The sequence below is a fragment of the Tetrao urogallus genome (genome assembly GCF_951394365.1).
Source record: "Tetrao urogallus genome assembly, chromosome: 5".
NCBI lineage: Eukaryota > Metazoa > Chordata > Aves > Galliformes > Phasianidae > Tetrao > Tetrao urogallus.
This window is the reverse complement of record NC_136818.1, coordinates 1,384,199-1,409,707: the sequence shown is the minus strand read 5'-3', so window position 1 is coordinate 1,409,707 and position 25,509 is coordinate 1,384,199. Positions and strand designations below refer to the sequence as shown.

The window sequence follows — 25,509 nt, the reverse complement described above, 5'->3', positions numbered from 1 at the left end:
CATCCCCAATTCCTGCGCGGTGCCATCAGAGCTGGGGCCCAGTGATGGGCAGAGCCTTCCTGCAGCACGTGGGACATGACCTAGCACAGAACCACAGCATGGCCTGGGTTGCAAAGGAGCACAACGCTCATCAGTTCCAACCCCCTGCTGTGTGCAGGTCGCCAACCAGCAGCCCAGGCTGCCCAGAGCCACATCCAGCCTGGCCTTGAATGCCTGCAGGGATGGGGCATCCACAGCCTCCTTGGGCAGCCTGTGCCAGTGCCTCACCATCCTCTGGCTGAAAAACTTCCTCCTCATATCCAACCTAAACCTCCCTTGTCTCAGTTTAAACCATTCCCCCTTGTCCCATCACCATCCACCCTCACAAACAGCCGTTCCCCCTCCTGTTTATCCGCTCCCTTCAAGCACTGCAAGGCCACAACGAGGTCCCCACCTTCCCTTCCCTCAACTAAACAAGCCCAGTTCCCTCAACCTCTCTCCACAGAGGTGCTCCAGCTCTCTCCAGCTCTCCTGCTGGGTGGAAGCCTGCACAGCCCCAAAGCACACACGAGGCAGGAGGACGTTCATTGCTTTATTGGAAGCCAGTACAAAAATACTGAGGCACATTAAATCCTTTTATTTCTCCCCCTATTACTGACCTAGGCAGCCCGCCGTACATTCAAATAAGGTCATCTTTTAATCACTAAATTGCTCATTTTGTAAATAGATTCTGTATACAAAAACATTTTAGTAGATTAATAGCATAGAAAATACTGTGGTAGGAACTCTGCTTTCCCAGTGTATGCAATTCCATCCGGACCTGGCACCCAAGTGTGCACATTTACAAACAAAATAAGCTTTTAAAAAATATTTCAACTGTTTGGACAAGAAATCTAACCAGTAGATTCGACAATAAACAAGAAAAGCTCTCACCACAATAGACATCCTGACTGCAAATGCCTCAGCACAGCAACGTTACAAACGCAGGTGGAGGACGGTGACTTGCAGGGACTGAGGATCCGTCCCAGCGCTCAGATCTGCCCAGAGCTGCGTCCTCATCACCCTCCTGAGAGCAAAGCCCCGCTGTGCTGCAAAGCCTGAGCCTTCAGCCACAGCAGGGCTCTGCTCCGGAGCTGCTGTTATCCTGTCCCAGCCAGGGGACAGCAGGGCAGCACACGTGCCAGCAGCACGGCCAGGTTTTGTGCAGCTGCACGCAGCCCCAGAGAGGAGGTGCTGTGAAGCACACGGCTGCTTTAACGCCGCTCACGTCTCTTCCAGAAACAAAGCAAGGTGTACAAAAAACCTCACGTGGCTCTACTAAATTCTTCTCTTCCAAAAATTGTAAAGAAGTTTCGTTTAAAAAACAAAAACAAAAACAACAAAAGACAGTTAAAGGAGAGACCTAGAAAGAAGTGCTATGTAAGACAACTTGAGAAGTCAGCCCCCGCTGTTCAGTGCATTAAAACCCTGTTCTGTTAAAGCAAAGACAACAGCCTGCAGCAGCACGTGGTGACAGCCAGCACTGGGGACACCAACCTCTGCCCCAGGAGCACAGCCAGCCTGCAGGACTGGCACAGCCACCACCTCTGTGCTGTACAACTCCCAGGTGCCCCGGAGTTCCCTGCAGTTCAATCCCTTGCACCACCGACACGAGCCAAGCCTCGGTGTCATTTAACAGCCAGGAATCCCTCACAGTCAATCAGACTTAATCAGATTAATGCTTACGTGTGCAGTCATTCACCTTTCCCATAATTTTTTGAAGGCAGCAATCTGGATTGTGCAAATCAAAGGCCATCACCATCACTAGGCAGCAGACACTCCAACTCCTCTCTGCTCTGCCAGCGCTGGGCTCAGCAGAGCGCGCGTTCAGCAGCTCAAATCCGTGCTCACACGGAGCTTTTGCCCTTTATATCCATCTTGCTGCCCACCTCAGCCTGCTTGCTGAGCTGCTCCTCTGTGAAGGTGATGTAGGAATACACCAGGCTTCCTGCAATACTGCAAAACAGCCACAACATGTGTCGGGGGTGGGGATTTGTTTAACTCAACCCCAAGTGCACTCCTGAGCTGCTGCAGGGCATGCTTCCTCACCCTGCTGCAGGAAAGGAGGCACAGGGGATGTTCCCCAGCACAGAAACACCCCAGGGCAGAAAGACTTCTCCAAAAGCTGCACCCAGCTGTTCCTCCTGCCCAGCACAGCCCAAGAAGACACAAGAATCATGAAATAGTTTGGGTTGGAAGGGACCTTTGAGATCATTTAGTTCCAACCCCTGCTATAGGCTCTAGACCAGACTGCTCACAGCCCCAACCAGCCTGGCCTTTAACACCTCCAGGGATGGGGCATCCACAGCCTCCCTGAGCAGCCTGTTCCATCTCGCCACCCCACAGAAAAGAATTTCTTCCTAATATCCAGTCTACACCGACCCTTTTCCAGTTTAAAATCTCCATGTCCTTACCTGATATTTAGACCAATGAAGTTCATCCATGTAAAAATATAGTCTCCTCCAAAAAACATCCCAATATAGGTTATTAAAATATTCTGCAAAGAAACAAGAATGTGAGTTTTCACACGGCGACCACGCACTGCAGTTCTTAAAGCAGCGCAGGGAAGTCTGAAATACGCAAATGCTGGTAACCCTGGATTACAGGAGGCCAATTGAGAGCCTCTGGGAGACACAGCTTCATGGGGGCCTGGATTCTGAGCAGCCCCAGGTGCTCATAGGGGTGGCAGGGCTGCAGACCCCTGCTTGCAGGGCCAGCCCTGCGGCTGGGCAGCTCACACAGGGCAGAAAACCCAGAATAACACACAGGAGCAGCACAGAGCAGGGAATCCCACGGGATGATACTGGAGGAAGCTCAGCCTCCCAGCCAAACGCTCTCAGGGCAGCAGCCACGTGGCGTTGGAAAGCACAGCGCCGCTGGGCACAGCCCCAGCACTCTGCCAGCCCACGCACCAGCGGCTGCTTAATGCGTGCGACGAGCAATAATTGCTGCACTAATTACTGCAACGCTCGCCCCGAGAGCGGAACCGCCGCTTACCTTAATGCAGCCAACTATTGTAGTTGTAAGAGCAGAATTATACTGAGTGCAAAGAACTGTAGAGTACATCAAAATAAACCTGCGGGAAGAATGTCTGCGGTCAGACCCCGGGATGCACTGCACTCAGCTCCCAGCCCTCACCCCAACCCACACCCAATCACTCCCATCCACCACAGGAACAACGTTCATCTACCATAGGACCGGTGCTGCTGAAAGACAGCGGGATTAGAGAGTCCTCTTCCCAACCCAGAACGACCCAGACCCCCAGAAGGCAGTATTGGAGGGATGGAGGTGCCCCCCCTACAGCCCCATCGTTCTTCCAGCCCCACAGCCTTACCCCATCACGCAGGATAGGGTGAACTGCACAATGAACAGCATGTCTGCCCAGCCCTGGTACTCCATTGCCTGCAAGAAATAGAGGCTCAGAACACAGCAGCAAGACAAGAGCCAAACCTGACACGGGCTTACAGAGCACAGCAGCCCTCATCCCGCTGGATGTGAGCTCATGCAGAGTTAACACAAGTGTAGTGGGATGCTCAGTAATGCATCATCTCCCTCCTTCACCCCAGCCGACCCACCCAGCTCTCCCTGCAGCACTCCAAAAGCTACAAGGAACAGCTCACAGAGGGGTCTGCAATGTGCACAGCCCCCACTGCTGGGCCAGAGCCTGCAGCAAGGCCCAGCACCACTTGGCACAGATGGGTGCCCTCCATCACTTGCTGGACGCTGGGGCCAGGGGAGAGCAAGCCAGCTACAGCAGCAGAGGGATTGCAGCAGCAGTGGGGAGGTGTGGGCGTGCTGGGCGGGCTGGCAGGAGCCTGGTGCTGTTCAAGAAGTACAGAGCCCTCACCCAGGGAAGAGCAGCCTCAGCACCGGGGTGCGGTGGGGGCACAGGGATCTGAGGCTGTAGGGTCACCTCCTTAGGGATCCCCTACCTGACCTGGGTAAGAGACTGGGCACAGCTCTGGGGGCCCAGCTTGGAGACAGAGATGCCTCCAGGCTCAGCCACGCCAAGATTTGGAGATGAAGGCAGAAGCCTTCCCTTCACAGCAGGGCTGAAAGCAGCCCCTACAAAGGGATGGAGTGATCATGTCCCCTAAGCAATGCAGTGCCCTGTGACAGCATGCAGTGCCTTGTCCCCAGCTTGGCCCTGCTGCACTCTACCTCCTCCCATGCTCCACAGGGGCTTTGCCCACTTCAGGGGCTGCCTCCGCCCTGCAGGCTTTGTTTTTAATCCTTGTGGCTGCTGAGATTTCTTAATTACCACCCGCAGCACAGCATAAAGCTGCTCACAGCTGTCAGCACGCACATTTCTCCTCTCCTCAGGGCAGAAAGCCCTAACGCTGCTCCTGCTGAAGGCCTGCAGCCCATCTCCACATGCAGCAGGAAGCTGTACAGGCACCCAGCAGCCCCGAGCACCTCCACAGCCCAGCTGCAGCGTGCATGGCTGCACGGTCCCCAACAGCGTGGCTTTGTGAGCCCGGCGCCAGGAGCACAGCCGGGGAAAAGAAGTTTATTCAGGGAGGGGAAAAAAAAGCAGTAAGAGGAGATTCTGTGCAGCTGAACAGAGGCTGCACAGTGCCTCTGTCCATAAAGAAGTGCTTTATCCCGAGCCACAGCCCCACTCAGCGCTCCACGCTAACTGTTAGCTTAGTGGCTGGCACTGAGGCTCAGCCCCGTGGCAATGAGCTCCTGATGAGGAGCCATTAAGCCCCCCCCAAGTGGAACCAGACAATAATTAGGGCAGGAGTAACACAACAGCATGGGCATGCAGGGCTGCAGCAGAGCAAACCACGCAGGGGCAACAGCACTGCCCCAAAGCAACCCAAGGTGTGCTCTGCTGCAGCGACCGATGTTTGCAGAAACCCATTTAGACTAGTAACACTCAACTTCTTTGTTTTAAGTAATACTTGGTTTCACTTATTGCTCTCACACTTCCCCATTCCTCCAGCATTACAAAAATGCCCAAAATGCAGCACATCTGTGCATTTCAAGCCAAGCATTGCAGTTACTTTCTACTGGGCAGTTTCCCCTCTCTACCCCAAAGCGTGGCCCCAAAGCCCTCCGTGCTGCCACGTGGCACTGTGTGCAGGTTGGGGAGAGGGAGCTACTCCACGGTTTCACATTTGGAGCACTTGCTGCTCTATGCAAGAAGGCTGAGCTGCAGAGAAGTGCATTAGAGCAGTAACATGCTCCTCCAGATAATGCTTCGTCACTACCGAGTGTGCTTTTGGGGCAGGGCTCCTACCTTCTGCGCATCTCCAGTGAAGTAGGCAATGACCAGGGTGGGAAGGATCATGAACAGTGCATTGTAGTAAAGCAGGCCGTATTTCCCCAGCTCCTGGAAATAGGAAACAGCTGTGTGTAAGCAGGCTCCAGGCAGGAACAAACCCTCATTCATGTCACCGCTGAGGGCTGGGAGCTGAATGGGGCTCCAGGAGACCAAGAATCAGAGCCAGACACCATTCTGTGATCTGCCAGGTCTGCCTGAGGGGTTCTGTGCGAGGCAGCGTGCTGCCCATGAGCCCCTCATTCTCCCTCCCAAAAGCAGAGCATCACAGTGAGGCTTCAAGGACCAACACGGCAGTCAGGGACCGGGGGAGAGCCAACAGCATCTGAATGAGGGACAGGGTGGCACTGGGTGGGAGTGTGGGCACAGCAGAGGTGACAAGGCCACGGGCTGCCACTGAGCAGCACAAAGAGGGGCAGATTTACCTTGGAATCCAGCTTCTGCTTCACGTAGGCACCGTTTGCAGCTGTTAAGGCATCATTAATGAGGATAAAAATATATCCTTCCAGGTCGAACGCCAAGTCAGTGCTGGGGAGGGAAAACACAGTGAGAGCTCCCAGCCACGCCGAGCGCAGCGCTTAGGAGATTTATTCCAGCTCCTGTTTGTCGGTGAGCTGTCAGGAAAATTTAATCATGCAAAGAGGGACTGGAGTCTGGAAAACATTCCTTCCTCCTGCAGAGCATGTCTGGAGGGGAAAAGGTCCCCGCTCACCCTCTGTGCCGGGACACATGGATGTGTGCGCCAGGAGAAGCTTGGCAGCTCCTTGCAAGGAGAAAAGAGCCCCAGCTGTCTCCTTCGTGCCGTGAATGGCTCAGAGTGCACAGATAGGACTTCACACTGCAAGACCTCCAAATGCTGCACTTTACTGAGCGTGTGGCAGCTCTGCTGGCTGCACCGGGGCTCCGACAGGCACTGAGCAAAGTCACGACTTGTGAGGGAATGGGGAGGCTCACCTGGCAGCCACGAAGGCGCCGATGATCATCGCAAACACTGTCATCTGCACGCCCCAGGAGAACTTCTTCCTAAAAGGAGAGGAACAAGGGCACCTCGTCAGCTACAGGCACGCAGAGCCCCCATAGCAGGAAGGAAAGCAGCGGGGAGCAGCGGGGATGCAATGCATGCATTTAGGGAGCTCCGCAACCCTGCCCACAGCAGCAAGTGGTTCACAGCGGGCGCTGCTCTGGGTCTCTCCAGCCTCAGCACCTTTGGGGATGCAGCAGCAGGATGGGCATCGTGCCTCCCACCCCCCAGACTGCGCACAGCCCATGTGAAAGCTGCAAGCAGGGGCAGAGTGCAGGACCCCAACATGTGCCAGCCCTGTAGGCACGCTGGGAACAGGCAGCAGAACTGGAAACGTGTTGCTGCCCTGCATTGCTGCAGCCGTGCCAGGCTCCTGCTCTCACCCACACTCTCCTCCAGCCCAGCTCGGAGCCACGACCCCCAGCCCAGAAAACAGATCCCAACCCTCGAGCCCCAGAGCCCCAAGGAAACTCACTTGAGCAGAAGTCCTTCGGCAAACATGGTGAAGAGGATGGAGAACCTCCGCAGCACGGTGAACATGGGCAGGCTGTGGGGAAGGCTCAGCAGGGTGAGGCGCCCAGAACTCCCCTCCATCCCCCCCCACCCCCATCACCCCACGGGGGCACCCAGCCGCACCCCCAGCGCCCCACGTCCTTACTTCAGCTTCTTGGTGCTGAAGAGCCCCGTGATTTGGTTCCCGAAGTACAGGAGAGGTAGAGGAAAGGTCTGGAAAAGGAACGAACAGAGCGAGCCGAGAGTCAGAGCGCTGCACCCACGTTTCCTATCGAGATACGACCCGCGACAGCACGCGGCCAGCGGTCAGCTCACCCGACGCGGGACGTGCCGGTCGAGGTCGGGGAACTTGAGGAGCCGCAGCGCTTTGCCCGCACGCAGCACCGCCACCGTGGCCAGCATCTGCGAGAGAGCGGGGGGCGGTGAGGGGGGGTGGGGGGGCAGCGGGCGGGGGGGCGGCGAGGGGGCGCCACACTCACCTGGCCCAGCCCCACGCACAGCGAGGACGGGAACCTGCGGGCACAGAGCGGCGGTCAGCGCGGAGCCGCGAGCGCGCGGAGCCCCGCGGGGTCCCGAGCGCCGTCCCCCCCCCCCCATCCTAACTCCGCGGTCCCGCAGGCCGTACCCGTAGGTGGTGAGCACGCTCTTGTTGACGACGACGATGAGGAAGGAGCTGAGGCCGTAGAAGGCCGCGGCCAGAAGCTTGAGGCACAGCGACAGGCCCGGCGCCGCCATGCCCTGCTCCGCATCGCCGCGCGCGGGGGCTCCCGCGGGGGCTCCCCCCTCGGCCCCGACCGCCGGGCGTCTGCGCGCCAACTGCGACGACATGGCTGCGGGGGCGTGGCTACTGCCGGTGGGCGGGGCTACGGGAAGAGGCGTGGCTACTGCCGGTGTGGCGGGGCTTGGGGAAGGGGCGTGGCCACTGTCGGTGGGCGGGGCTAGCGGCAATGGACGGGGCCTGCGGGCAGCGTGGGAGCCGGAAGGGCGGGAATTGGGGCGGCGGTGCGCGCATTGCCGGGGGGGGCACTGGGATTGGAGGTGCGAGGGGCACTGCAAGAGGGTACGGGGTGCTGCATTGCACGGGGGGCCGAGGGGGCCTGGAAGCACGGTGGCGTTGCTGGGGGGAGTGGGTGTCTGCGCTTTGCAGTGCGGGATATGGGGGGCGTCGCGTGGTGGTGGCACCGCAAGTTGGCACGCATGGAAGTGCTCCCTGTGCTGCTCCTCCCTGCTGAAATAAAGGGAGCCCCGCTCTAGGGGTTTCCCCGGGGCTCAGGGCCCACTCGATGCCTGCCGGTGAGACTCGAGGGGGGAGGGGAGGGGGAAACCGCAGTGAAGCGGCTTGGAAGGGAAATTAAAATAAAAGTAGGTTACGGCAGAGCAGCGAAGCACGCGGGCCGGTGTTTCGTGCAAAGACAAAACAGCGAACGTGCCCGGCCCATGGCAGTACCTGCACCTCCCCCTCCGAACCCCCCGGCTGCTTCGTTCGGGGAAATCCCGCCCCAAAAGCGGCTGTTTGCCGGTACCTCCTTCCCGATGTCTGCACCCGGCCCCACCGCCAATTTTAGGTCAGTGGCACAGGGATAAGGGCCGGCTATGGCTCTCGGGGCTGCCGGCTGCGGTCAGAGCCAGCGGGACCAGCGGGACCAGCTGTCCGTGTCACCGCGTTGCCGCTCGCACAGCCACGTGCACCGCACCCACGTGTCACCACGTCAACCAGCTCCGCGGGGCTCTCAGCTCTGAGTTCACCAAAAGTAACAAAATCCGCCGATTTCACCCCAATAGGGCAGGCGAGGAAGTGGCTGTGAGATGCCATCGCCCATGTGTGGCGAGGGGATGGCAGCGAGGACCCTCCGTATTTCCCCTCCTGGGCAAATCTGGGGGCTCTGCCTGGGTGATGCCCAGCACTCAGACTGGAATATCTGGCGCTGGAGGGAGGGAATGAAGCTGGAGCAAAGGCATCAGAATGGGGTGCAGGGATGGGAAGAGGATGGGGAGAAATGTGCAGCAAGGTGGAAAAGCGTGCAGTGGCATGCTGTGCCATGCCGTGCCATGCTGTGCCATACAGTGCCATGCTGTGCCATACAGTGCCATGCAGTGCTGTGCTGTGCTGCACCATACTGTGGCATTCCTAGCGTTGAATGGGGAGGCTGGTGACCCTGCATGTGGCTGGGGGATTGGAGATTCATGATCCTTGAGGTCACTTCCAACCCTGGCCATTCTGTGATTCCATGCTGTGCCACGCCGTGCTGTGCTGTGCCATCAGGACTCCCTCTGCAGCAGCAGCAGCAGGGCTATTTCCACCTCTAGAACTCAGGCCACAGGGCACATAAAGCAGGAGATGAAAAGCCCCAGAGGGAAGGGCAGAGGGGTGGGAGAACACAGAGCTGCAGCTGCTCTGAGGGGAGGACGGAGTGTTGGGTTTGTCAGTGCGGAGAAGGGAAAGAAGTGAGATTTTATTCCAAAGGAAGGCAAGAGCCCCTGAAAATGTCACTGGATGATACAAGTACTTTTTCCTTCCATATTGCATGAAACACATCAGTAACAAGCCCAGATTCCCTCTGCAGCCCCGTGAGCTCGCTCCATGTCCAAAGGCATTGCAGCCTCTTGTTTGGCACTGCAGCAGGGCAGAGCTTTGCCCACCACTGCCCTTCACCTCCCAGCACCATGGCACAGATCCACCAGAGCCCCGATGAGAGGGCTGCCCTGCCTGGTAAACGATCTTCCATGACCTTTACTTGTGCTGCAGGGTGAGCCGAGCTGTGCGGTATTTCCTGTGGTTGCAGCATCTAAAGAGGTTAACACTGTCACTGAGGTTAACCCTTCCGCTGACGGGGTGGGGGTGGAGGGGATAAACTGGGGCAAACAGGGAGGGCGGCACCAGCAGCCCTTGCTCTGCTTCCCCTGGGTTTTCCAGCCCTGTGCACTGGGAAACAGCAGCAGAGGAATGGGCACGCACAGCCCCGCTCCTATGGGCTGTGTCACCGGAGGCTTTGGGGTTTAGTCACAGGACATAAAAGAGTTCCTTGGTGAAATCTGGGGTTCGGCAGCCCCCGCAGTGGTGGGGATGGCAGCGTGAGGTGTCTGTTGCAGAGCACAAAGTGAGACGAGCGTAACGAAATCATGGAGTTTGCCAGGAAAACATCATCCTGCAAGAGGGCAAGAAGCACACACGTGAGCCTGTTGCTTTAAGGGATGCTGGGTTTTCCCATGGACTGACTCAAAGTGGAAACTGTGCTTTCTCAGCACGCAATGTAGGTCAGTGCTGCTGGCAGTCGCTGCTGCTGCTCGCTGTGACCAGCAGTGAGGCTGCAATGGGTCCCCATCCCATCGCCGTGGGGCAGCAGCCCCACTCCTGTTGTCACCGCTCGGCTCCCGCGTGCTCCTGACCCCGGTAACCATCTGCAGGCTTGAGGGCTGAGATGGCTTCTTTCTGCTTTGCTCTTTGCTTTTCATCTATTCGGCAACAGGGTGCTGGGGGATTTGTAACAGAGATGGGATCAGAGAGACGTATCTGGAGACGAGACTGCTCTCGTGCCTTCTGGCTTTGGAGTTTGCCAGTGCTGTAAATTGGAATGAAAACGTGTGCATAAGAAATGCCCTGAGGAGCAGAGCTGTGACTTCACGCTGCAACTGGCTGCCGTGAGCATTTATTATTTGCTCAGAGTTCTTCCTAGACCACGAGTGTTGTTTCTTTTAATTTGCTCCAACTTGCAGGAGGTGTGCGGGCAGCTGGGAGGCCTTCAGAGCCCCTCCCTGGGTCAGTTTGGCGCCTGGCTGCTCCTTATGAATGCTTTCACTGTGCTTGAAGAAAATGAGGTCAGCGCACACATCCCAAAGGTAACAGGGGGAGAAATGCAAAGGCGTGAGCTGCATTTGGGAGGTTGTTTCGGGATGGACTGTGCTGCTTTGAAGCTTTTCGAAGCTCGGGGTGGATAATGCTGTTTTGAAGCTTTTACAGTGGATTCTGTGCCCCGTTCCCAAAAAGGAGCCCTTCATCACTGCCCCCAGGGCCAGCGGGTACAGTGGGATGGGAGAAGTGAGCCAGGTGGGAAGGAGGGTGAAGGGAGTGCAGGGAACTTCAGGGGAGCCTGGAGCCATGAGCTTGTGTCCTTGGAGAAGTAGGAAAGCCCCTGCTGGGTCTGAGGTTGGGGACATCAGGAGAGTTTGGTGTTCCCATCCCATGGCACCACAGCCATGTGGGTTTGGCTGTTTCCAGGGATGGAGGCTCCACAGCAGCCCACTCACAAGCCCCGGCACCTTTATGGCAAAATTATTTTTCCTTGAGTTTCAGTGGAATGTTGATCTCCATCCCAGCTGTGCAGCCATTGCTCCATCAGATCTCTTGCCACACTGGGCATGGGGGCTGGCTTCCCAGTGTCCCCGACTGCCCTCAGCACCCCAGGCTGGGTGCCTGGCAGCACTGATGCCTTTCCTCATCCCCAGGCAATGCCCCGCACAGGCAGCAGCCGCAGCCCAGGCCATGGCGGGAGGCGGAGAGGCTTTCGTGCTCCATATTCTGCTCTGCATCCTGGGCAGAGGTAAGTGGCCATCCAGCACGGCATGGCACAGCACGGCATGGCATAGCTGTGCCTTTTCCAGGAAAGCCAAATCGAGCTGATGTCATTTGAGCATGAGCTTTATCAGTGCTGCTGCAGAGCCCCAATCTGATAGCACGAGTCAGGGCGCTGCTGTAATCTCAGGGATCAGAGCTTTCAGTCTATGCGTTATTTCCCTGCAGTCATTCAAGCATTAGAGCAAAAGGTAAAACTGGTGAGGCTGTTTCCGAGCTGAGCAATGAGTCACCAGCTGCTTGCACGGGCTTTACCCTGCACTTGGGGGGCTGCACTGAAGCTGTGAGCGTTGCGCAGGTGCTGCCCAAATCAGGTGCCTGGGGCACGTGAGGATCGAGCCAGGCTCAGTGGTGCCAATGGGTTCCAACGTCTCCATCACCTGTGTCTCGGCGCTGGACTGCCCGTGGGCGAGCCTCTCCATCCTGCTCAACCTCACAGCCCCCGAGGGTCCCCCACGCCTTCTCAACAGCAGTGCGGCCCAGCTGCAGCTGCGTGGTTTCCGCCTGCCCTTCAGCATCATCACCTGCCTCGCCCGCTGCCCCAACAGCTACTGGAACGAGGTGATCTGCGGGACGGAGCTCTGGGCCGGCTGTGAGTACCGCTGTGGGGTTAGGGGTGATGGGGGAGCGGTGGGGCTGAAGGTGGGGATGCTGATGCTGCCTCTCTGCAGACCCCCCAGACCCCCCCGCCAACCTGAGCTGTGCCATCCCTGAGCGCTCGGGGAGCCTGGCATGCACATGGGACGCCGGGCAGCCGACACTGCTGCACACCAACTACAGCCTCCACCTGCGCAGGTAGGGGCACACAGGCACTGGGGAACCAGATCGTAGAATCACAGAACGGCCTGGGTTGAAAAGGACCCCAATGCTCATCAGTTCCAACCCCCTGCTGTGTGCAGGTCACCAACCAGCAGCCCAGGCTGCCCAAAGCCACATCCAGCCTGGCTTTGAAAGCCTGCAGGAATGGGGCATCCACAGCCTCCTTGGGCATCCAGCACTCAGGGCACAGCAACCCCATTCCCAGCATGAACCTAGGGGTGCCCAAGCACCTAAACAAAAATGCCATGAGGAAATAAGGACTGGTACACCAGTGGCCTTCCTGCCCTAGCCCTACACATGCTGTGCCACATGCAAGGCCAAGCCCCCACGGTGTGAGGCGACTGGGCTTTCATTGTCAACCCACTCTGCTATTCAATTACGTGCAGTCTGTGTGGGTTTTCTGATGAACCACCAAAGGAGCCCCTGGGGTGCAAACTCTGAACCCTGCAGCCTGAGCGAGCTGTGGGAACTCCCTTCCTGCAGCAGAAACATGAATGCCATGCAGCAGTGCCAGGAACCAAAGAAAATGATTTGCTAGCTCACTTGAAGAGTGAAAAACTGCAGCTCTGGAGATGACTGTTCCCCATGCAGGGCTCTGAGCGTGGCTGCTTTCTGCCCCACAGCACGCAGACGGCGCAGGAGGATGTGTTCCCCACGGATGCACCGGTGCCCTTGAGTGCACTGAATGGCAGCAGTCACTACCTGGTGTGGGTGCAGGCCAGCAATGCACTGGGCACGGCACGCTCAGCTCCTCAGCACCTCGACCTGCAGCAGCTCGGTACGCCACGGCACACACCGTGCCCTGCGCTGGGGCTGCAACCACGGGCATCTCCAGCATGCTGTGCCCACACGGTGCTGTGATACCCGTCTGATGGCTGCTGCTCTCCCTGCAGTGGTGCCCGCCGTGCCCCTGGCTGAGAGTGCAGAGACGACGGCGGGGTCACCTCCCACCACCACCATCCACTGGCGACAGCAGACGGAGCTGCAGGACGTGCGCTGCGAGGAGCGGCACAAGGCAGTGGGTGCTGCGGAGTGGCAGGTGAGATGGCACTGAGCCCCAAAGGCCCTGTTGTAGAGCCACGGGTTGGGGTCCCTGGGGAGCAGAGTGGGTAGAACATCCCTTCCATTAGCATTAACTCTGCTTCTTTAAGCAAAAAGCAGACATTGTCATATTTGTAAATCTTATCTAACTCTGCAAGGGCAAGGTGCAAAAAGGCCACTGGTGGTGCTCAGCAAACACCCTCTTAATCAATTCCCTCCTCATCAACACACACACAACTACACTTGGGCAAACTGCACCAAGATCCTTTTTGGAACCCTCCCTGGGGCTGGCAGATGGCTGACCCTCAGTCCCAGCACTCAGCAGAGCTGCCAAAATGGGGGACTGGCCCGGTGCCAGTGGGACAGAGCTCTGCGGTGTCCTGGGTTAAATGGGTTCAGTTGTCTTTCCCCTGACCTTAATGCATATGAATCAAAGAATCACAGAGTCATTAAGGCTGGAAAAGACCTCCAAGATCATTCCCACCATGAGCTCCAAAGTGGCGCAGGGAAACCTGAAAAAGCCCAACCGTTGTGCCAAGCATGGGCACGTGCTCACGCTCTCCGGCTGTGCTCACCCACTGCTTTCTCCTCAGCAGCAGACCCCCAGGCTGGGCTGCACTGTGGGTTTAGCAGCACCACGTGCTCAGTGGGCTGAGCGTCCCCAGGTGAGCGTGGTGGCCCTATTGCCTGTTTGCCCTGCAGGTGACAGCATGGGACAGTGCAGTGCAGCGTGGACACCAGCTTCAGAGTGCCACCAGCTACGTGTTCCAGGCACGGTGCCGGCTCAGCGCTGTGGGCAGCCCCTGGAGTGCTTGGGGTCTGCCCTTCATCTACAGCACACCTGAGGCTGGTAAGTGGTGGTAGGGCGTTGCAGGGCCACGCTGTGCTGTGTGCAGTGGTGGCTTGTCTGGCTCTTGAGGTCACTGCAGAAGTGCTGAGCTGTGCAGACTCCAAAAAAAGGGGGGATTTGGTGTATTTTTCCATCTTCGGCAGCTTGCTTTCCTCCAGTAAATTGGGAAGAAGGGGGCAGACTCTTCAGTAGGATGTGTCCTTGATAGGATAAGAGGAGATGGCTTCAAACTAAAAGAGAGGAGATTTAGATGGGATGTAAGGAGAATGTTCTTTACACTAAGGGAGGTGAGGCGGTGGCACAGGGTGCCCATAGAGGCAGGGTGCCCCAGCCCTGCAGACACCCAAGGTCAGGGATGGGGCTCTGAGCACCTATGGAGCTGTGGGTGTCCCTGCTCATTGCAGGGAGTGGGACCAAGTGGTTTTTAAAAGCCAACTCAGACGATTCTACAATGCTATGATTGGTCCCCCAGCCCCTTCAGGGCAGCCTTTCCCCTTTGAAGCTGGGCTATCAGCACCAGGATGGGACTGGGTGAAGCCAGCTGAGATATTCTGGCCGGCAGCAACAGGGCGAGGAGCCCAGGGCAGCTCTTATCCTTTCCCACACACCGTCACCACGGTGTGACACAGTCCGGCCCGGGGACTCAGGGCAGCCAGAAATGGGCACGCAGGCGATGCTCCGACGTGGGCATCTCAGGGCACGTCCCGGCTGTGTCCCGCAGCCCCCGCGGCAGCACCCGACGTGTGGCGGCGGCTGGGCCGGCAGTTCCCCAACGGCAGCCACGAGGTGACAGTCTTGATCAAGGTAAGGCCCTTTCGGGGCGGCTCTTGTTCTCTTTTAGCACGTTAGCTCCAAACACTATGGGGCAGTAGCAAGCAACGCTTCGCTCGCCGCAGCGACCGAATGACGGTGACGACGGCATCAGAGGGCGGGGACCCATCCCAATCCCATCCCCATCCCCACCACGATCCCCACTCCATCCCCCTCCCCACCTCTCGCCCCCCGCAGCCGCCCCGCGATGCTCGCACACCCATCCTGGGTTACGTCGTGTGGGCCGGAGCCTCGCGTCCCCTCTGCAACACGTCGAGCGCAGCCTGCAGCCTCCTCCTGCCTCCAGCACTGCTCGACCTCCGCGTCACCGCCTACAACGCCCGGGGGGCTTCGAGCCCCGCCCGTGTGCCGCTCCGCCGGGACCCCAGCCCGGAAGGTGGGACTTGGAGCTCGCCTGCTTCGGCCTTTTATCTGAATGGCGAGGGGAGAAACGTTATCGTGCACGCACGTGGGTTTAAAGCGAGAGCGGAGCCCGTCTGCCAAGGGAACGCAGTGTCCTCCAGACAAGGCCACAGTCCTTGGAGATGCCCCAGCAGCACAGCTCAGCGCTTCGCCTCCGAAAGCTGCAGCAATGAGTTTAAAAATAAGCTTGTCCTGCTGGCAGGGCACCATCCGTGCTCGCAGCTCCCAAAATAGCCAGAGTGTCCAGGCTGGGAGCAGGAGCTGCCAGGCATGAAGGGAGGAAAGGCTTCTGGGTGCCTCAGGCTCCCTGTGCCACACGTTGTGGTTTTCCCCATAGCCACGCTTTCCTATTTTTGAAAATGTCTCTTTTTGTGAGCAATGGGAGGGGAAAGTCCCATTCAAATGAAGGACAAACAGTGAGTGTGACTAAATAGATGCTTTGCTGTATAAACAAGGTGGAAAAAATTCTCTAATCTCCTCCTGATCAGAATCACACGGGTTTCCTGTAAATCTGTCAGGTAAAGCATTTCAGACGGAGGAGACATGACAAAACTGAACACATGCTTTTGTGTGGCATGCGTGTGTGTGTATATCTCAATATCAAATATAGAGACAGACAGACAGACGTAGATGGAGATATTAAATCACTGCTTCCAAGAACATCTCCCCCCCCTGCCCCCCAGCTCTTACCCCCTCCGGCACAGCAGCCCTCCAATCTCACTGCTCTCACTACAGGTCCCCATGCCACCTCCTCTCTTTGCAGCCTTCCCACCACCACTGGCTGTGGATGTGCAGCACAAGAACCAGAGCACCATATTGGTGGCCTGGCAGCCCCCCCGGCACAGCAGGACCCCCCCACTCTGGTTCATAGTGGAGTGGCTTTGTACAGCTCCATACAGCCACGAGGAAGAGTTCTTTTGGAAGAAAGTCCCAGGCCAGGACACCCACACCTACATCCAAGGTAAGATATCCAAGAGTCCTTTTTGCTGTTGGGTGCAGATTGTCAAGGTGTTGTAAAATCAATACTTCATTTGGAACTGAGCCCCTGCCCACTTGATTTTGGAGCATGGGAGCATTCAAGAGTGAAGTGATAGAAGACTTGAGGGCACCCAGTGGCATTTGGTCCCACAGGTGAAGGCCAGGAGGAAAAATAGAGGCAGAGAAAGAGAAGGAAGAGATGAGCGAGGTGGCAGGGAGTGAAAGTAGGGTAATCCCTGGAGCTTGTGAAAGCACAGAAATACAGATGTGCATTTATACAGAGAGAGAGAGGGCAAAACACTTGATGTAATGAGGCTGCAACTTCAGCTCATCTCCTCACCCTGTAATGGCCAGGGCTCATGGCCCTGCAATGGCCAACCTGCGAGCCCAGCAGCAGCGAGATCTCAGACCTGTCCCACCTGTCTCCTGGTTCCCACCTTCATTCTGGTGTTCGTTGGCTTCAGGGCACTTCCTAAACAGTTATCTGGCCAAGCCTTTGCTCTTTCATCTGTAAACCCCACACCTCCTCTCCTTTCACTGCTCTATCGGAAGCTCTTGAGCAAATCCACAGCTTTAAAAGCAGCTAATAGATACTACTTAAAGGCAACTATTGCTTCTTTCCAGAGGATGCAGCAGCAGGAAGCCACATCAGCGTGTCAGTGTATGCAGCCTACCCAGACGGAGTGAGCAAACCAAGCTCTGGCCAAGGTGAGCTCCGTGTGTAGAAGTTGCTGCCTGCTGTGGTGGAGCTGCAGAGCTCAGCTCGGTGGTATCCTCACAGTCTGCCACTTTTGTAGTTTTAGAAACAAGAGGTAAAAGCCTGCCGTGGACCAGAGAGAAAAGCAAGGTCTAGAAGGAAATCTTATGGCTGCAGAACACACTGCAGACTTTAACACACCTCTATGAAAGCCTTTTCTAGCTGATACTCCTTGCTATCATGCACAGATCTCTAACAGTGCACCTGAGAATTGCATCTTACTCTACAAAATACATCACTGGAGTCATTCTCCCTTTCTGGGACAGAGCAGATGAGGTTGCTGCTTTCCCTGTTTGGCAGTTGTTAAAGTAAAGACAAAACAAACCCAACTTTGACAGAGAACCGGCCAAGCTGCAGCCAGTCTTATCTCACCTGGAGCTGGATGTAGGCAGGCTTCAGTTCTGGAAAGTATTTAATATTAAATAGAGCATGGGCCAATTAAAAGAGACAGTAAGAACAATCTATTTCTCATCTCCAGCAATGTGTGTAGGCTGTGACTGTCCTCAGGAGCTGGACATCCTGATGGCCCTTTCCTAAGCCAGGACAAGCCATGCACAGCCCAAAAGCTGAGTGCAGAAGACACCTCCCAGCAGCCCCAGAGCTGTTTAAAAGCTGAATATGCGAGTGTGACACCGTCCTCCACAAGTGCTTCATTCCAGTGCTGCTGAGTTGTTGGCTCAGGCACTTTCCTTCCACAATTCCATATAACCAAGGGCTGCTTTGTAATGCGGAGCTGAGTGTGCTCTCCCTCTAAGCTGCTCTGGGTGAGGGAATTGAAGTACTTGCTAGGAAAAGCATTTGTCTCAAATCTACAAAATTAAAGACCTTTTCCATGATTTCTTGCCCCTGATTTTTGCTAGTGAATTGCGTTACAGCTTTGCTGAAACAGCTGCAACATTAGCCGGGTCAGCTCAGGTCAAAGCCCAGTGCCAACTTGGTGACATGAAATACAGTTGGACACCAGGGCTGACATTGCTGCATGCCTCTCTGGTACAGTACCATGTAGGCAGAGTTTGGAAGGGAGAACTGCACACAGATAGCTTTACAAAGCAGTGAAGGCTTTCCCTGTGGGTTTGTGCTGGTCTTTATGGAGCTGGTGCAAAGCAGAATTCAGATGGGTGTTTCTCCTCTGTGCCTGCATGGCTTTGCCAGGCCTGGACAAGCTCAGTGCATTGACCACCAGTCGTTGGTTCATTAAATCACTGTGAATTCCAAATGGTTTTCACTCCTTATCATCCAAATCAGTCCAAACTCACAGATCAGTGACTCTTGTAGAAGTTACCAGGTGGGTTCAAGCAGCCTATGAGCTCAGGACTTGGTGCTGGGTGTTCTGAATTGTCTCTGTCAGCTCCAAGACTGCAGATGAGGATGTTAGCTGGGTCCTTATCAAAGCCAGTCAGCCTAAGGACGATCAGCCTGTGGTTCTTGCAGAGGGGCATGATGTTTCTGGAAGCCATTTTTTCTAAATAATATGAATAAAATAAACAATAACTTCTACTTCATCCACTTTACTTCTGTAAATGAAGTGATGGGCATTTTTTCCTCTCTCTGCTGCAGTTTCTTCGGAGGACAGGATGTTGGACATCATTTACCAGGAGACTTCGCATGGTAAGAGCAGAGTATTTCAGCCTTGGTAAGCGAGAGTTTCTGCTTGAGCAGAAAAATTTTGGCCAGAGCAGCAAGTGTGGCATCTGGAGATTTAGGAAAGGAGAAAACTCCACATATTTTGGAGAGGTCAGAGCCAGAAAAGAGATTTTCACTTGACAGGAAAGTAAGCCACATAGTGAGAAAGCAGTGAGCAGAGTGAGCAGAACACGCATCATCCTGCAATTTAAGCTTTGTTTTCTTATGAGACATGTAATAAAATGTACATTCTGGAAAATTGGAGGTAAGAAAATAAGGAAAATAAAAGATCATAGAATCACAGAATGGCCTGGGTTGAAAAGGACCACAGTGCTCATCTAGTTTTAACCCCCTGTTATGTGCAGGGTCACCAACCAGCAGCCCAGGCTGCCCAGAGCCACATCCAGCCTATGAGAAGGAATGTTAGCAGACGCAGTAGCCTGACAGTGCCTGACTTGTGCCCTTACAATCTGAGCCAAAGACTTATTTAAACTTTTCCCATCTATTTTTCTAACTGCAGTTGTATTCTGCATGCGTTCTGGTAAAGGTTATGCTATGATCCGTTTCAATATTTAAAACAAAACAAAACCGACGTGAACTGAAAAATTCACTTGAGCATTTCTGGAAGGTACCTCTGCGTGGGAAATGGTTAAACACAATGACCACACTTCTTAGAATTACTTGCCTACAGCTCCCATCTGCACAGGAAAGGGCCCTCAGTGCTCAGCCTGGTGCTTCACTGCCTCCAGCTTTAAATGCAGGCGTTCTTCCTGCAGGCATCAGAACTGAGGGTAAACCTGTAGGGACAGCAACAGGAATGCGAGGAGTTGAGATCAGCGTGACTGATTGTGGATGCACAATTATTCACAAGGGAGGAATCAGACCACAAACGCCATCTTTAAGCTGCCTGATTAATTTTTTCCCTCTTTATCCTTTTTTTTTTTTTTTTTTTTTTTTTTCAGATGATGACATCAGGTTCTTCCTGGGAATGGGTGTCAGTGTGATCATATTATCTGTGGTTCTTGTCATTCTGATGTTGAAAAAATCAGCTAGGAAAAGGTATCACTTTTGTCACATTTTTTTCCTTATTTCCAACTCATGCTTTTCTTCCAGAATACTTTAAAGTTAACTACAGATCCTTTTCTCTGTGCTCTGCTCTCCCTGAGGGCAGCTGCACCCATTGATCACATTGCTGCAGAAAAGGATACCTGTGAATTCCACAGCATGGGAGAAAACAACTGAAAGAGCAAAAATGATTCCCCCATTGAAGCTAGGCTTAGGGACACATGATATATTGTTATTATACAGTGCATACAGAGGGAGTGAAAGAAGAGAGAGGAAAAACACAGCTCTCTTTATGTAAGTTTTGTACTAGAATTTGGTTCTGCTACTTTCAAATGAGCAGAGAATGCTGTCCCTTGCAGGGTCTGTTGGCTGCCCCTCACATCTGCACCCTGGTACTGGCAGAGACTGGGGAGTGTCACACAGTGTGACATTACCATAGAACCACAGCATGGCCTGGGTTGCAAAGGAGCACAACGCTCATCAGTTCCAACCCCCTGCTGTGTGCAGGTCGCCAACCAGCAGCCCAGGCTGCCCAGAGCCACATCCAGCCTGGCCTTGAATGCCTGCAGGGATGGGGCATCCACAGCCTCCTTGGGCAGCCTGTGAACAGTGCCTCACCACCCTCTGGCTGAAAAACTTCCTCCTCATATCCAACCTAAACCTCCCCTGTCTCAGTTTAAAGCCATTCCCCCTTGTCCTATCACTGTTATGCTGAGCACCCTCCGCCACTGCCACAAATGGAACCCAGAGCAGCAGGATGGAGAACTCAAATAGGAAAACATACCTGAACGAGGGTCTGTAAACCCAATGCTTCTGAGCCTTCCACAAAGGCCATGAGTGATCAACATGCTTGGAGTTCCCCCACCGCCCTGGGGACGATTTCATCCAGAATGGACAAGTGAGTGACAACAAAATAGACTAAGTCTTGTTTTCTCTCTCTTTTTTTGATGAAGAACTAAGGCAGCAGTGGCACTGGTCTTGCCAAAATGGCTGCTTGAAGATTTCCCCCACGTGGAAAACAGCAGGGTGATAAAGTCCTTCCAGGTAATTGCGCCACTGCATCCCAGCTTTTTTTCACTTACAAATACCCAGATGGAAAATCACTCTGTAAGTGTGAGAAATATGGACAAGAAAAGAGTTCAGCCCTAGGGGATGTAGAACTCAGAGAATCCTTTTCCTCCCATTTGCACGGGGCACCGGAGCCCAGCTTAGCTTGAACTTTAGACCTTGTCTCGATATAAATTTCATGCAGTAGAACCGAATCAAGCTGACCTCGAGGTGTCCATGTAAACACAGAGATGTGCAGCTCTTCTGTCTGTTCTCCACATCTCACTGTAATCTGCTTTGTGGTGGTGATTGGAGGAGAGAGGAGGAGAGGATGCTGAGATGAAGACCAAGAAGTCATTGTCCCATTTCCCCCTTGTGGTCCTCCCATGATATCACTCCTACTGGTAACATTTGCCTGTTTGTTAGTGCAGTCATCCTTTTCTTTTCTAGGAAAAGAGTGAATTCACAAGCAGCATTTTCAGTGGGCTGGTCCAGGATAACAGTGACCCCACAATTACAGAAATACAGGAGCTGTCAGGGCACAAGAGATACAAGAAGGTGGACATCAAAAAGGAACCCAGCAGCGTGGTCCCTGAGAACGTGGAGCACCCACAGAGCTCAGCACCCCCCCACAGCACGGCCACGGAGCAGGTCGGTGACTACAAACCCCAGATCTCTGATGCAAACACACTGGGATATGTAGCTGCCAACATCGGCCTAATACAGCCCTACACGCCGGCTCCAGAACCAGAGACAAGCATTTTCTTCAGAGACTACAGCAGCCCCTTCAGCTACCTGTGGGATGCTCAAGGAGCTGAAGGGCCCCAGATCTGCCTGCTGGATAAGATCAACCTGGTTTTAAACAACGACAGAAGCGGGCAAAACCACGCGTTCAGCTCTGCCCAGGAGGAACAAAATACACTTTTGGAAAACCAGTGGGAAAAAACACTGTACAGTGAAGGAGCTCAGGAACAAACCTTGGTTCCAGATGAGCTGGTTTCTTGCTTAAGGGCAACGAATGGAGGATCTGTGGATATACAGACCTGCTTTCCGCAGAGCATCGGGAGATTGTTTTGAGAGAAGCTGTGATTAAAAGCCCACAGACTTGTGACAATCCCATCGTGACACATATCTGCCTTTGGGATTTCAAACATCAGAGCCGAAACAAAACTCCAGATCTGAAACTCTCCCCCTTAACTGACCACAAATAGCTTTTGGATGCCTTGGCCAGTAAAACATCATTTTAATTTTACCTCATGTTTTTACAAACACAAGAATGTGAGCTTGGATTCAGTAGGAACTGAAATACAGAGCAGGTGATTCTTACAGGATTCATTCTGCTTCATTTATTAGCCTAAGGCACTCTCTTGTTAAATATACAGAACATGAAATACCTGGAGCTGATTGCCTTCAAGATGGATAAAACCATCCCTGAGGTATTCTGGCTGAAGTGTGTAAAATAGCTTGGGATCACCCCCAATGAAGAGACACTACAATGAGGACAATTTACACATCATGCAGCAGCCATGGATACCATACGAAATCTTTTCTGTTTGACAGAATAGCCCAATTTCATTTTCCTTTCCATTCAGTAAGAAAAAAATCCATCAGGTAAGAACAAACCTTCATCGTCTTGGCCTGCCAGCCCCGCTGAAAATCTCTGTCTCCATTTGTCACTGGGCAGATTCTTCATTTTGGATGAAGGATTCATCACCTCATGTCAGTTTGTCTGCGGTTTGGCTTTGCTGCACTGTACGAAGCAGAACATGGCAGAGAGAAATGGCATTTATTCAGTGCATATGAGGAAATTTGGATCTTCTGAGATGCAGAAAACAAAATATCAGAGTCTTCTTCCTGCTGAGTGGTCTTGCAAGCAGTTAAAAGTTTGCCCAGGATGTCAGAGGTAGCCTTGCAAGATGGCAAGCAGAAACACCCTGGGAATGTGAGAGGTTGGATTATTATCACTTCTTTGACTGATCACCCCAACCTTTTAAGGAAACACTTGAAATGCTCTGAAGGAATACGAGCATAGAAGGAGTTTACTATACCCTGTAAAGTGGCTGAGCATTCCATGAGCAATGCTCTCCCTATGGTTTGTTCTACTGGTCCTTCCCTCCTACCTCTTATCACAGCAAAGACTGTTTTTATGCCAGAGCTGTGTGCTCGGGGTGGGCAGGAGTTAGTGCCATGCAGGCAGCACTGTATGGGGCTCAGGGTGCAGCGAGGGGAGGGCATTGGTCCTGAAGCCTCCTCCATGCTGCTCAGAGCAGGACCTTGGGCACTGCAGCACTGCTAACAACAGGTAGCACAAAGGAGCCTCTGAACTGCGTGTCAATATGTGTGATTTCACTCACTGAGGAGTCTGTGCATCTCACCCAGCTCAGGGTGACGGAGCTGGCTGCGCACGTTGCAGGGAACACACGCAGGGGATGTATTTTGTAAGGCTGACATGAACAAAACGGTAAAAAAATAAAAGAAAAAAGGAAACAAGATCACCTGACTGCATTACCAAGCCAAAGGCTGTAAAACAGTCATAGCAAGACTCAGAATGTTTTTATAAGAATTACAAAGCTAATATAAATGCTACCCTACATGTAATTAGTTGTCTAGTATTACCCACTTGATGACTGTTGGCATCAAAACCTAGAGATTATAATTTTCCTTTTGAATGTTGCTAGGCAATGTGTGCTTTTCTCTAACAGCTATTGCACAAATCGATCAGTTTTGTCATTTAGTCCTGGACACCTTCAAGCCAAAATAGTTGTGTGCTATGGTTGCTTCCTCTTTGCAATCAAGAGCTCTGCCATCTGTCACTTACATTCACAGAGCAGCACGTCACCTAGAAAGATGGGATAGGTTTGTTCTTAAGAAGCAAGTAGCAAAACCGTTTCCAAGCCTGAAATGCTACTCTCACATGTAAGCCAGTCTAAAATTAGTGATTGCTGCCTGTGCAGGAAGGAAATTGTAAGAGAACAGCCACATACAATCAGCAGCCAGAATGTGAGGTGTGGAAGGTATTTTTTTCAATGTCCACATCCTGAGAGTTGAGCTGCTTGCGTTACCTGAGCTGCCACAACACGTGGGGTGTTTACTGCTGCGTGGAAATGCTCATCCTTCCATATACCAGCACTGAAAGCGTGGTCTTACCTTGCAGCTTGCTGGCTGAAGGCTGTCACGCTAGGAGAGATACCTGAGAGCATTTCAGTGCTCAAGGAGGAGGTCGGCTCCTTCCCTGCTGAACCCATCGCACGCGGTGGTTTGGGGCTGAAACCTTCACCCCTGTCTCACTGCACGCACATTAACAGCAGAGCTGCCTTCAGTTTCACCGGGACGGAAGGATTTGTCTCTTTGCACGGGTGAATGCTGCAGCCAAAAAATACGGGCAGCTTACCAGGAGAAAATGGAAGAAGGACAAAAAAATACACAGTACGGCTCCCCCTCTCCCTTGTAACCCATGTAGGTGGTGGTAACGGATTAGGTCTGGAGATGCCTGTGTTGCTCGCCTCTGGCAGCAAGAGCTTTGGGGCGTGAGGGCAGCTCTCATTTTGTCAGCAGCCCAGTGCCACGTCACGACCTCAGCTTCATGATCGACTTGTTAGATTTGCTCTTCTGTCTGCTTTTTATCTCTGCCTGCTTTGACCTTGCAAAGGCCTTTTCATCAGGCCTGGGCCTTCTTTCCACTAAGTGCAGAACTGAGTGGTAAAACCCAGCATCCTGAGTGCCAGGAACTGAAGTAGCTGTCGTGCAAGCACAACACCAAGATCCTCGTCACGGGAACCTTGAATACATGGATGGCTCAGCAGTCGTAATCAAATCGCAGTGACATTCTTAACACACTTATTTTAGCATCTCCAGATTCACCTCTTCCCCAAATATGACATGCTCTCTGGTTCTTGGTGTTTATGTTTTCAAAACCTTTTTCTAAGCTTGCTTACGTTGTTGGCAGCTGTATTGCGTGCCAGTGAGTTCCACAGGTTATTTACCAGTCTGACATTGAGTTGCATGGGTTCTTCACCATGACTGTAACATGGGCTCTGAGTACTTCGGAGGCACACAGAGGATCCATATGCCAACTAGTGTCCCCACACATGGACCATACACACCAACAAGCACCGATATATAACTGTCTCATATAACTATCACTGGTCCACGTGAGACTGCAGAGTCATCTAAACATAGCCTGGGTTGCAAAGGAACACAGCGCTCATCAGTTCCAACCCCCTGCTGTGTGCAGGTCACCAACCAGCAGCCCAGGCTGCCCAGAGCCACATCCAGCCTGGCCTTGAATGCCTGCAGGGATGGGGCATCCACAGCCTCCTTGGGCAGCCTGTGCCAGTGCCTCACCACCGTCTGAAAGAGCTCAGTGATGAGAATGTTACTTGTGCAATCCACATCAGTTGCCACTCACTTAAATGTAAAGTAATTAAATTTCAAGGCACTATAGTTCATGGCACACAGATGTACCACGGTGCTGTTTCTCACTGCTGCTCAAACTAACCTCAGTGAAAAGGATCTTTTCATATGGCAAAAGAGAATAAACGAAAAAAGGAATACGAAAATGAAAAGCAATCTTTTCAAAGCTTGAACAGGCTCTGACCACAGCAAAGCCATTCATTGCTAGCTCTTATCTCCAGCCCATCGTGTCAGCATAGAGTGTATCAAGTGTGAACTTCTACCAGCGTACACT

General features: G+C 53.7%; 2 protein-coding genes across 2 annotated transcripts; one reads left to right on the top strand and one right to left on the bottom strand.

Annotated features, from left to right (window-relative positions):
* Positions 1-1,865: 1,865 nt before the first annotated feature.
* On the bottom strand, positions 1,866-7,667 carry SLC35D1 (solute carrier family 35 member D1; the record flags this gene model as incomplete). Its single annotated transcript, XM_079535357.1, has 12 exons — positions 1,866-1,974; positions 2,433-2,515; positions 3,016-3,094; positions 3,353-3,420; positions 5,264-5,356; positions 5,731-5,833; positions 6,260-6,328; positions 6,802-6,873; positions 6,985-7,052; positions 7,155-7,241; positions 7,319-7,352; positions 7,465-7,667. 12 exons carry the CDS (start codon positions 7,665-7,667, stop codon positions 1,866-1,868), a joined length of 1,068 nt encoding a protein of 355 aa, XP_079391483.1.
* A 2,955-nt stretch (positions 7,668-10,622) lies between these two features.
* Positions 10,623-21,899, top strand: IL23R (interleukin 23 receptor; the record flags this gene model as incomplete). Its single annotated transcript, XM_079536397.1, has 15 exons — positions 10,623-10,676; positions 11,242-11,377; positions 11,708-12,001; positions 12,081-12,204; positions 12,852-13,006; positions 13,122-13,267; positions 13,972-14,119; positions 14,841-14,923; positions 15,128-15,326; positions 16,116-16,313; positions 16,955-17,038; positions 18,645-18,695; positions 19,673-19,769; positions 20,729-20,819; positions 21,273-21,899. 15 exons carry the CDS (start codon positions 10,623-10,625, stop codon positions 21,897-21,899), a joined length of 2,487 nt encoding a protein of 828 aa, XP_079392523.1.
* Positions 21,900-25,509: the final 3,610 nt, after the last annotated feature.